Below are 13003 nucleotides of genomic sequence, written 5' to 3'. Positions count from 1 at the left end.
TATGGGCTCAGGGCAGTAGCCCATGGGCTCAGGGAAGTAGCCCCTTGCCTCATGCAGACCCCTAAATGCTGGGTTGTTTCTCCCGCATGCACACTTCCTCCCCAGCTTCTGCGATCTTCCTCTCTTCTTTCCAAAGCTTCCTGTTCCGGGGTGGCCCTCTTTCCAGTTCCCCGTGTGACTCCTTATTTAATCCTGAGGCTGGTCTCCTGTCATTCTTTCTTCTGTGTTTGGTAATTTTCCATTGCTTCAAACTCCCCCTCCTCCCCCCCGCTTCCTTCACATTTCCCAGCTTGAGCAAAGCTACTCAGCATCTCTGTTGTCGATTCAAAGCACCATTGTTAACATGAAGTACCTTCACATTGTCCTTGTCTGAGGAAGACATGCTTTTCAAGCTGGTAAGACTTGGGGGATAAACAGCCAACAGGCATTCATGGTACAGCAGTTTCCATAGTAACAGTTCATAATAACTTTGCAGTAGCAACCAGAATTCATAAGTTGTATAGCCAGAGCCCCAATATCATCACACAGGGTCCTCCATTCTCTGCCACCACATGCTGGGGACTCTGCATATCCCATTTTCCCCCTTCCCCACTCATGCCAAGGTCTCCCATCCCTTCCACCAGGAGCTCTGTGTGTGCCCCTATTCTGCCTTCCTCCCCATGTCAGGGCCCAGTGTGCCCCCCATTTCCTCCCATGCCAGGGACTCTGTGTGCACCTTCATTCCCCCTTCTCCCCCATGCCATGACTGCCCATTTTCCTCCCATGCCAGGGGTCTCTGCATCCCCATGCTCTTCCATTCCCCCATGCCTGCCATACCAGCATCTCCCATTTCTTCTTTGAGTGCTAGCACATGTCCTTTCCAGTGTAGGTGTGTGCGCACCCCGAGCACAGTTACCGGAAATTTTCCTCCAGTGGTATCGGTCAGGTTGGCTATGGCACCCTCAGGTGCCACGAGCTTAGAGCGCTGGTATAAAGGGCCCTCCTGACCTTGCACCCCCTCAGTTCCTTCGTACTGCCCATGATGGTCACTGGAGCTGCTCTCTTTGCTTCAGCAAACTTTCCCAGTGGTTTTTGCTGTTTTTTTTGTAGTGTATATCATTGTATATAGTTTAGTCAGTTTTAGTCTATTAGGGTTGGACCTTTTCTGCTTCAGTTGGTGAAGTTCATCCGTTCCCTGATGCCAGCGCATGCCTCATTCACCAGGCTTCAGGGCCTGTGCCTCCTGCGGCATGTCAATGCCCCTGAGTGACCCGCACTTGAATTGTCTCAAGTGCTTGGGAGAGACTCACAGGAAGGACTGCTGCCAGATCTGTAAGGGCTTCAAATCTCACACAAAAAAGGACTGAGAGGTGAGATTAAAAGTCCTTCTTGTGGAGGCAGCTCTGAGACCTGCTTCAGAACTGAGTCGCTCAGACTCGGCACTGAGTACCTCGGCGTTGGTGCAGAGTGCTCCTCTCACTGTGCGAGAGTCTTGGCATCATTCCCCATCCCTGGTGCCTAAGAAGAAGCACAAGAGGCCACTGCACGAGAGGGGTCGATTCCTGGTGCTGAAGTCAGCCAGGCCTGGGGACAGGGATAAAGTGAGACCTGTGTCAGGCCACTCTTCTTCTTCCCACAACAACTGGTACCAGCAACTCAGGAGTCTACACAGGTCCTGCTAACTCCTTGGTACTGTCTTCAGGCAGGCAGCCTGTTACCAGTATGTTTACAGTGCTGTCAACTCCGGAGGCATTTGCAGCACCCAGGACCTGCTCTCGCTGCTGCTGTCTGTATCTCCGGCGGTGCAGGAATTGGTGCCGCTGGTATCATCAGCCAGGGAACCATCTTCTCCCAGCCTCTGCCTGGAATCAGGACCGTGGTACCATCCAGGGGAAAACCCTCCATGCTAGCCTCAGCGCAGGCTTCACTATCACAGCACTGATCTCTGGCACTGATGGGGTCCACACCTCCCTAGTCGCCTCTGTCTTCGGAGTCAGAAGTAGGGTCATACTCTGTTTGCAGCCACCTGCGCTACTCCCCGTGGCACTCCTAGCCCCACCAAACCAAACACAAGCGTATCACCGAGTGCTTGCCCTCTGGTCCTTGGAGGCTGGTGCCAGCCCAGGGTCCTCTCTCAAGGCACTCCTATTTGGTGGCCTCCAAGAGTAGAGCACCACCTTGATGGGAGACTCCTGATCTAGACTCCGGTACCGAGCATCAAGAGGAGGGCCTATGGGTCTCGGCCGATACAGAAGGAGGGGTGGAGGGCCCTCAGTCGATGCTGGCTTCCTCCTCCCCAGAGGAGATGGTATTGGCAGCTGGCATGTCTCCTCCCCAAGATGACCACAAGGCTCTCCAGGACTTGTTAAAACAGGTGGCATCAAATATGGGCATCCAAGCAGAGGTGGTCAAGGAGTCTTCTCATAGCCTGCTGGACATTTTGACAGCAGCGGGCCCCTCGAGGGTGGCTCTGCCACTCGGTGAGGCTATCATGGACCCGGTTAAGGTTCTTTGGCAGACCCCTGTTTCCCTTCACCCTATGTTAAAGCATATGGAGAAGAAGTATTATGTGCCAGCCCAAGGTTACAAATTCTTATACTCGCATCCCCCTCCAGGATCCCTGGTAGCATTGGCCACTAACAAAAGAGATTGCCAAGGGCAATTGGGAGCAACGTCTAAGGCAAAAGACTCCAAAAAGTTGGACTACTCTACTGGAGGGTTGCAACTTAGGATGGCAAACCAGCAGGCATTGCTGGGTTGCTATGTTTTAATATGTGGGATGTCATGCACAAGTTTAAAGATCTTCTCCCTCAAGAAACCAGATAGGACGTCTCCTTGCTGGTTGATGCAGGGAAAACCATAGCGGCCCTTGATGTGGCTGATTCTGTGGCCAGATCCATGGCCTTCGTGGTAACCATGCACAGGCGCTCTTGGTTACAGTCTTCCGGTCTTTCTCAGAGAAGATCAGTGCTAAGCTCCATGGGCTTGAGGATTCCAGGACAACCATGAAGTCCCTACAGTTATGTACCCCAGGGGCTTCTAGGAATCATGATAGGCCCCAGCAGTCTGCCCAGTACTTTGCCTTTGCCAGCTTCTGCCTTGGGACTGACACATGCTGCTCCCAGGCACTCGGGAGCTTGAAGCTCTCCTTTTGACGAGATGCTCAAGGTCCCCGTCCCAGTCCCCTTTATATCAGATGCAGTTGCTCCTCTGTTTTCGGACCGTCTGTCCAACTTCATCAGTGCCTGGGTCTGTATCACCTTGTACCGCTGAGTGCTGTGCACAGTGGAAGTGGGATACACTAGTCTCCAGTTTGTTTCTACTCCCCTTTCCTCTTCAGGGACCCTTCTTACAAGCGACTCTTGGTCCAATAAGTCCAATCCCTCCTTCGGATGGGAGCCATGGAAGAGGTTCTGCAAAACTTGAGAGGAAAGGGGTTCTACTCCCATTTTCCCTACCTTAAGGGTGAGCAATGGGAGGAGGGGGCAGAGAGGAGCAAACAGGGGGCACGGGGCCTCTGGGGGAAGAGGCAGAGCAAGGGCAGGGCCATGATTTGAGCACCAATGGCTCCCCCACTTCTAGGGAGCTTCCGGTGTTCCTGTTCTAGACCTGCGCCGCTTCAAGAACCTGGCTGTTCACCTCCTTCCCATATGGTGCTGCCCAGTGCAGCAGTCTGGGAGCTGACCTTGTCTGTGAAGAGAGAGGCAAAAAAAGCATTGAGAACTTCAGCTTTTTCCACATCATCTGTCACCAATCAGTAATGGTCCCACACTTTCCCGGACCTCCTTCTTGTTGCTAACATACTTGTAGAAACCCTTCTTATTACCCTTCACATCCCTTGCTAGCTGCAACTCCGATTGTGCTTTGGCTTTCCTGATTATACACCCCTGCATGCTCGAGCAATATTTTTATACTCCTCCCTAGTCATCTGTCTTAAGTTTCCACTTCTTGTAAGCTTCCTTTTTGTGTTTAAGCTCAGCAAAGATTTCTCGTTAAGCCAAGCTGGTCGCCTGCCATATTTGCTATTCTTTCTCCACATCGGGATGGTTTATTCCTGCGCCCAATAAGTCTTCTTTAAAATACAGCCAGTTCTCCTGGACTCATTTCCCCATCATGTTAGCCTCCCAAGGGATCCTGCCCATCAGTTCCCTGAGGGAGTCAAAATCTGCTTTTCTGAAGTCCAGGGTCCATATTCTGCTGCTCTCCTTCCTTTATTTTGTCAGGATCCTGAACTCGACCATCTCATGGTCACTGCTGCCCAGGCTGCCACCCACTTCTACTTCCCCTACTAATTCTTCCCTGTCTGTGTGCAGCAGGTCAAGAGGAGCACGGCCCCTAGTTGGTTCCTCCAGCCCTTACACAAGGAAGTTGTCCCCCAAATGCATGGCAGTGGTGGCTGCCTTCCTGAGGAGACGAGCAATGCATGTCTACCCATATCTCAACGACTGACTAGTCAAAGGAAAGTCCAGGGCTCAGATGGAATCCAGCATCCTCCTCATCCAGTCAACTTTCCAGGCCTTAGGTCTACTAATAAACACAAAAAATCCTACCCTTGTCCCAGTGCAGAGAACAGAGTTCATCAAAGCGGTACTCAACTCCACTCAGGCCAGAGTCTTCCTCCTGGGAGACCAGTTTCAGGCGACCATGGTCCCAATAAGTTCCCTCAAGACCCACTTGGTTACAGCAGTGTAGAGCTGCTGGAGACTTCTGGGCCACATGGCATCATGCACTTACGTTGTGCAACATGCAAGGCTGCACCTCAGACCTCTTCAGGGATGGCTGGCCACAGTGTACTCACCTACCAGTCACCATCTGGACTCAATTCTCACCATACCTTTTTGAGTCCTCTCTTCCCTGGATTGGTGGCTGGATCCTTGCACGGTTCATGCAGGAATACCCTTTTCACGGCCCCAAACTTCAACGTCGCCAGTTTCGGACGCGTCGGCACTAGGCTGCGGAGCCCGTTTAGGGCCCCTCGGGACTTAAGGCCTCTGGTCTCTAGAAGAACGCTCTCTTCATATCAACGTCAGAGAGCTCAGGGAAGTCATCTTAGCCTGCCAGGCATTCCTGCCTCACACTGCAAACCAGGACATATGGGTTCTCATGGACAACACAACAGCCATTTTTACATCAATAGGCAGGGTGGGGCATGTTCTTCCCTGCTGTGCCGGGAAGCAAGCTATCTGTGGGAATTCTGCATAGTGCATTCAATCCACCTCAAGGCTTTTCAGCCCCCGGGAGCACAGAACCAGCTGGCAGATCGCCTCAGCAAGTCTTTCTCCACTCACCACAAGCGGTCTCTTCGGCCGGGTATCACATTTTCCAATGGTGGGGGACTCCTCAGATAAATCTGTTTGCTACCCAAATCAACAGGATATGCCACCAGTTCTGCTCCCTGCAAAGCCAGAGCTCAGGGTGTCTCATGGACCCTTTTCTGCTACTGTGGATAGATCACCTGCATTACACCTTTTCTCCTATCCCACTAGTGCACAAGGTTCTGATCAAGATCAAGCGGGACTGGGACTGGGTCATTCTCATAGCCCCGGCCTGGCCCAGGCAACATTGGTTCACCACCCTATTAGGCCTCTCAGTAGAGGCCCCGCTCCCGCCTCATTTATATCCTGACCTGATCTCTCGGGGCCTCAGTTGGTTGCTCCATCTGACCCTCAGCTCTCTTTATCTGACAGCCTGCAAGCTTCGTGGCTGAATCATGAAGAGCTTGCTTGCTCAGAACAGGTTCATCAGGTCCTCCTAGGTAGTAGGAAGTCCTCTATCAAAGCTACTTACTTTGCAAAATGGAAGCATTTCTCCCATCTTCCCAGCGTGGAATTCAACCCTCGAGTTCTTCATTGCAGGTTATATTGGAATACCTGTTGTTTCTGAAACAGCAAGGCTTGGCTGTTCCTTTCATCAAGGCTGACGTTGCAGTGATGTTGGCCTCCCATCCCCCATCGACAATCAGTCCATCTTCCATCATGAGATGGTTATCTTTTTCCCTAAAGGCCTAGAGAAGATATACCCCCATGTTAGAGATCCCATTCCTCCCTGGGACCTACACCTCATCTTATCAAAGCTTATGGGTCCCATTCAAGCTGCTGGCAATGTATTCGTTAACTCATCTCTCCCGGAAGGTGGCCTTTTTAGTGGCCATCCCTTTGGCTAGAAGAATTTTGGAGATTTGTGCCCTCACGTTGGAGCTCCCGTATATGATTTTCTTTAAGAGTAAGGTGCAGTTGTGTCCGCACTCTGTTTTCCTCCTGAAAGTGGTTTCACAGTTCCATTGCAGTCACCTGGTCATTAGCACACATGTTCTCGGCACACTATGCCATCACCCAACAGGCCAGGGACGATGCCATCTTTGGCTGAGCAGTTTTGCAGTCAGCATGTCTATGAACTCCAAGCCCAACTCCTATATAACTGCTTAGGAATCACCTACATTGGAGTAGACATGTTCAAGAATTCGAAGAAGAAAAAACTATTACTAACCTTCCATAACTGTTGTTCTTTGAGATGTGTTGCACATGTCCATTCCAAGACCCTCCCTGTCGGAGTTAGCCGAAAAGAAAGAACTGGGGGGGCAGGGTCAGCAGTGCCCTTTATATTGGCACTGTGAGCACCCAGTACCTGAGGGCACCAGAGCCAACCCCACAGATACCTCTAGGGGAAAAATTCCAGTGACTGTGCTCAGGGTGTGCACACACCTACGTTGGAATGGACGTGTGCAACCGATCTTGAAGAACAATGGTTACGGAAGGTCAGTAACAGTTTTTCCCCTCCCACCAGAGGTTCTGTGTGCACCCTCATCCCTCTCCTCCTTTCTTCTTTTCCTTCTCTTTTAGGGTGCCAGTGTTTTAAACTGTATTGGGAGGACTGGTCATTATAAAATGGGGGTATTGTGCTGGAAAATGTTAATGGCCACCATCAACTGGTTCTTTGCTCTCTAGTTACCTTGCTGATTGAAGCTGCTGCTTCTGCTAACTGCGTGCTCTGTGTTTCCCTCATTTCCCACTTTTGGTTTTTCCAATTTTCACCAAAATCAGTAGGGTTCTGTTAATTGGTGCCTAAAACATTTCCTGAAATTTTGGAATCAATTGGTTGAAATGTTGAAAAGTTACCACATTACAGACAGAAAAATGCTGTTGAGTGCAAGGCCTTGCAAGGTTAGTCAATAACAGCAGGTAAACATTTTTCAGTGACGTGTGATTTTTAAATTTTTTATTAAACTGACTATTTATTAAACTGACAAGGAGAAGCATGGAGGAAGAGAAGGTGGAGTAAAGGAGAGAGTTTAGGAATAGGGGGCTGCTTAGGAGTCCCCTGTACTCAGACAGGAGCCCATAGACCCCCAGTCCCTGCTGGAATGACTGCTTTTCTAGTTTTGTCTTGGTGTTTTCAGGACTCTCTCCATTCCCTGATGGCCACACTCAGCACTTCCAATCCATTCTTCATTCGCTGCATCAAACCAAACACGGAAAAGGTGAGTCCCACCCTTGCGGGGAGGGAGGAGGGACATCCTTCTGAGCCCAGGATGAGGAAATGGGGAGAGAAACTCTGCCTCTTGCCCCTCTCTTGTGAGTTTTTTTTAAACTGAAGAAAAATGCATCCCAGCCTTTGCATTATGTGAAAAAACAAATACGCATGGCATGTAAGAATTGTTCCCTCCGTTCTTTGTGCTGACACAGCTCAGAAGCAGGACCCTGTGCATCACCTGCAGTGGGACAAAGGGGGCAAGTGATTCCTGTTTGTTTTGGGAGTGGGAATCTGCTCTGGGATTTTGGGTATGTGTAGTAGACTAGGGGGTTGCACACTTCATAGCTTCCAGAGTAACAGTCGTGTTAGTCTGTATTCGCAAAAAGAAAAGGGGTACTTGTGGCACCTTAGAGACTAACCAATTTATTTGAGCATAAGCTTTCGTGAGCTACAGCTCACTTCATCGGATGCATCTGATGAAGTGAGCTGTAGCTCACGAAAGCTTATGCTCAAATAAATTGGTTAGTCTCTAAGGTGCCACAAGTACTTCTTTTCTTTTTTCATAGCTTCCGTAGGCCAAGTGCATTGAACACATCAGGGGCTCCTTGTATATTCCATTTCCTCCCTCTCCCATCCCCTCCCTCATGCGAGGGACTCTAGTGCGTTCCTGGTTTCCCACATTGTCACCCTTATGCCAGGAGCTGTGTGTGCACTCCCATTGCCTCCCATACCAAGGTCCTCCATTTTGCCATCATGCCAGGTTTTCTGTATGTCCCTGCTACCCCTTTCTTCCATTCCAGGGTCCCCCATTCTCTCCTCTTGCCAGAGATTCGTATGATCCCTGATTTCTCCCCCTGTCAAGGGTTCTGTGTGCCTTCTATTTCTCCCACTTCCAGACCAGGGTTCCCGTTGTCGCTCCCCTCCCCCACCGTTATCTCTCTTCTCTCTGTCTGGGAGAGAAGTCATTCTAGGTGTCAGCATATTAAAAGTGGGAGGATGGGCAGAGATGAAATGGGGTTTTGTTATGCTGGAAGGTGTTAATTTGTGTCATCTGCCATTTCTCAGATCTATAGATAATTGCAGAGGTGCTTGAAGTTGTGGCTCTGCTAAACAAGTGTCAAGGGTTCTTTGTGTCCCCCATTTCCCACTTCTGGTTTTGTTATCTATCCCAAAATCAAAGGCCTCGCAAGCTGGGCCAATAAACTTCTCATTCACCTGTGACTTGTACAGCAGCACCCCTGCACAGGGACTTCTCTGCAGCACGTTGCACTGTGGCCATGCTCCATGGTACCAGCTAGATTTGATTTCACATTGCAATGATGTCTGTGTCTCTTTCTCATTTCCTGGACTCAGAAAATCCATCAGTCTTGATTCCCTGTCTCTTAGGGTATGTCTACACTACGAAATTAGGTCGAATTTACAGAAGTCGATTTTTTAGAAAGCTATTTTATACAGTCGATTGTGTGTGTCCCCACTTAAGACCATTAAGTCGGCGGAGTGCGTCCACAGCACTGAGGCTAGCGTCGACTTCCGGACCATTGCACTGTGGGTAGCTATCCCACAGTTCCAGCAGTCTCTGCTGCCCATTGGAATTCTGGGTTGAGATCCCAATGCCTGATGGGGCAAAAACCATTGGCGCGGGTGGTTCTGGGTACATGTTGTTAGGCCCCCCATCCCTCCCTCCCTCTGCCCTTTTTTTCCTGGGTTACCCATGGAGATGCCATACCATGGCAAGCATGGAGCCTGCTCAGCTCACAGTCACCGTATGTCTCCTGGGTGCTGGCAGATGTGGGACTGCATTGCTACACAGCAGCAGGTCGTTGCCTTGTGGCAGCAGACGGTGCAGTACGACTGGTATCTGTCCTCGTCATCTCCTGGGTGCTCTTAGCCAGCCTCAGTGAGGTCGGTCATTGTGCTTGGGTGGACATGGGTGCTCCAGGCAGACCTCGGTGAGGTCTGTCAGGGGCGCGTGGACATAAATAGGAGTGACTCAGGTCATGCTCTTCTTTAAGTTTTGTCTAATGGAGATTCAGTCCTGCGTGGAATATTGGCAGAGGGATAGTTCAGTGGTTTGAGCATTAGCCTGCTAAACCCAGGGTTGTAAGTTCAATCCTTGAGGGGGCCATTCTGCCTCAGGCTGCTCTCCCAGCCAGCAGCATCGTGAGCATGCAGGAGATGATGACGGCTAGCAGTCGTACTGTACCGTCTGCTGCCAGCCCTCTGTGAAAGCAACGGCCAACAATTGTTTCGTGCCTTTTTCCGTGCGGGCGCCATATTGCTGTCAGCAGCATCATCCACCCGCTGCTTCTGCTGCCACTCTGCTCTCCTGCTCACACCATACCATGGGAAGCATGGAGCCCGCTCAGATCACCACGGCAGTTGTGACCACTCTAAACACCATGCACGTTATCCAGCACTATATGCAGAACCAGAACCAGAACCTGCAAAAGCAGGTGAGTAGGCAGCAGCAGCCCGGTGAGGAGAGTGATGGGGACATGGACACATGCTTGTGGGGTTGGACACATTAGCAGAAAAGTGTGCTGGCGCAGTTTACTGCCTCGGTTAGACCTTGGCGAAACCAATATTCCCATCGTTATTACTGCTTGCTGTGTGCTCCACAATATCTGTGAGAGTAAGGTGGAGATATTTATGGCGGGGTGGGAGGTTGAGGCAAATTGTCTGGCTGCTGATTACGCGCAGCCAGACACCAGGGTGGTTAGAAGAGCACAGCAGCACATGCTGTGCATCAGAGAAGCTCTGAAAACCAGTTTCATGACTGGCCAGGCTACAGTTTGAAAGTTCTGTTTGTTTCTCTTTGATTAAAACCTACCCCCTTGGTTCACTCTACTTCCCTATAAGCCAACCGCCCTCCCCTCCCCCCTTTGATCACCGCTTGCAGAGGCAATAAATTGTTTCAAATTCATGCATTCTTTATTAATTCGTCACACAAATGGGGGGATAACTGCCAAGGTAGCCCAGGAGGGGTGGGGGAGGATGGAAGGACAAGGCCACACTGCACTTCAAAACTTGTTGAATGCCAGCTTTCTGTGGCTTGGGCAGTCCTCTGGGGTGGAGTAGTTGGGTGCCCGGAGGCCCACAGCACCGCATTCTTGGGTGTCTGGGTGAGGAGGCTATGGAACTTGGTGAGGAGGATGGTTGGTTACACAGGGGCTGCAGCGGTGATCTGTGCCTTTCCCGCACCTCAGCCATATGTCAGAGCATATTAGTTTGATCCTCCAGTAGCCTCAGCATTGCATCCTGCCTCCTCTCATCACGCTGACGCCACCTCTCCTCTCACTCACCCCTCCTGTCCTCACGTTCATTTTGTGCTTTCCTGGACTCTGACATTGTCTCCCTCCACGCATTGTGCTGGGCTCTTTCAGCATGGGAGGACTGCATGAGGTCAGAGAACATTTCATTGCAAAAGTGCTTTTTTTTCAGCTTCTAATCTTTGATAGCCTCTGGGACGGAGATGATACATGGAGCAATGAAACATTTGCAGTTGCGGGAGGGAAAAAAGGGAGATTAGTCTTTAAAAAGAGACATTTTAGAGAACAGTGGGTAGACTTTCACGGTGAACCACGCTGTTAAGATTGCATAGCATGTGTGCTTTCTTTACAAGGTCGCATTTTGCCTCTTATATCAAGGGCCTGCCAGTATGGTGTGAAAGATCACACACGCAGGGCCGGTGGGCAACAGAATTTGACTTACAGGCAGCCATGGTAAGCCACAGTCTTTTGGCTTCTTTAACCTTCCTAACGTGTGGGAATGGTTTCAAACAATAGCGCCCTCATTTCACATACCAAGCACCCGTTGGGTTGGCTCTTCAAAATGGGTTGGCCATTTAAAAGGAGGGGCTGCGGTTTTTGGGTTAACGTGCAGCACAAACCCAACTACCCCCCCCCCCAATTCTCTGGGATGATCGCTTCACCCCTCCCCCCACCGCGTGGCTAACAGCAGGGATGATTTCTGTTCAGCCACAGGCAAACCGCCCAGCAGGAATGGCCACATCTGAATGTCCCCTTAATAAAATTCCCCTATTTCAACCAGGTGACCATGAATGATATCACTCTCCTGAGGCTAACACAGAGAGATAAAGAACGGATGTTGCTTGAATGCCAGCAAACACCGGGACCATTCGCTGCCATGCTTTGTTATGCAATGATTCCAGACTACGTGCTGCTGGCCTGCCATGGTAAAGTGTCCTACCATGGAGGACGGAATAAGGCTGCCCTCCCCAGAAACCTTTTGCAAAGGCTTTGGGAGTACATCCAGGAGAGCTTCATTGAGATGTCCCTGGAGGATTTCTGCTCCATCCCCATACAAGTTAACAGACTTTTCCAGTAGCTGTACTGGCCGCAAATGCATCCAAAGTCTTCAGGGCAAATTAATCATTAAACACGCTTAATTTTAAACCGTGTATTATATTTACAAAGGTACACTCACCAGAGGTCCCTTCTCCGCCTTCTAGGTCCAGGAGCCCACCTTTGGTGGGTTGGGAGGGTACTAGATCCAGGGTGAAAAACAGTTCCGGCTGTCGGGGAAAACGATTTCTTCACTTGCTTGCTGTGCTTCAACCTCCTCCTCATCATCATCTTCCTCATCCCCAAAATCTGCATCGCTGTTGCTTGAGAGTCCATTGATGGAGTCCACTCACAGGGCTGGGGTAGTTATAGGGGCACCCCCTAGAATGGCATGCAGCTCATCATAGAAGTGGCATGTCGGGGGCTCTGACCCAGAGCGGCCATTTGCCTCTCTGGTTCTTTGGTAGGCTTGCCTGAGCTCCTTAAATTTCATGCGGCACTACTGTGGGTCCCTGTTATAGCCTCTGTCCTTCATGCCCTTGGAGATTTTTTCAAATATTTTGGCATTTCATCTTTTCGAACGGCGTTCTGATAGCACAGATTCATCTCCCCTACAGCGATCAGATCCAGTACCTCCCTTTCGGTCCGTGCTGGAGCTCTTCCTGTCTACCTGGCCAGTGCATCTGAGTTGAGAGTGCTGTCCAGAGCGGTCACAATCGGAGCACTCTGGGATAACTCCTGGAGGCCAATACCATCGAATTGCATCCCCACTACCCCAAATTGGACCCAGCAAGGTCAATTTCAGCGCTAATCCACTCGTCGCGGAGGAGTACAGAAACCGGTTTTAAGAGCCCTTAAAGTCAGAAAAAATAGCTTCGTAGCGTGGACGGGTGCAGGGCTAAACCGATCTAACGCTGCTAAATCCGACCTAAACTCGTAGTGTAGACCAGGGCTTAGAGATGTGGGTAGCGAGAGAACAGACCAGTATCTCCAGGTCTGGAGCCCCTCATAGGAAGTGAGGGTTGGAGGGGGAGAGAAGGAGACAAACCTGTCGAAATGGGCCTTTTCCAAAGAGGGCCTTTTTGCAGGAAAAGTCCCCCCCCTCTTTTCTGAAACAGAGAGGAGGATAAAGCTTCGTTCCATTAACAGGGCAGGAGTGAAGATGCTTCAGATTAGCTCTCTGTAAAGAAGCAAGTTTTCTTTAGAGGGAGTTTCACCTTGACACTCAGAAAAGTGGCAGCAAGGAGGAA

General features: G+C 50.4%; 1 protein-coding gene across 1 annotated transcript in view; it reads left to right on the top strand.

Annotated features, from left to right (window-relative positions):
* LOC144272335 (unconventional myosin-X-like) overlaps positions 1 to 13003 on the top strand; it is a 229841-nt gene that overhangs the window by 102387 nt on the left and 114451 nt on the right. Inside the window, exon 19 of the mRNA XM_077830334.1 lies at positions 7376 to 7456. Within this exon, the coding sequence (XP_077686460.1) occupies positions 7376 to 7456 (81 nt within the window). The remainder of the gene's footprint in view (positions 1 to 7375; positions 7457 to 13003) is intronic.

The sequence above is a fragment of the Eretmochelys imbricata genome, chromosome 11 (genome assembly GCF_965152235.1).
Source record: "Eretmochelys imbricata isolate rEreImb1 chromosome 11, rEreImb1.hap1, whole genome shotgun sequence".
Lineage (NCBI taxonomy): Eukaryota > Metazoa > Chordata > Testudines > Cheloniidae > Eretmochelys > Eretmochelys imbricata.
This window is presented reverse-complemented; position numbering and strand designations above follow the sequence as displayed.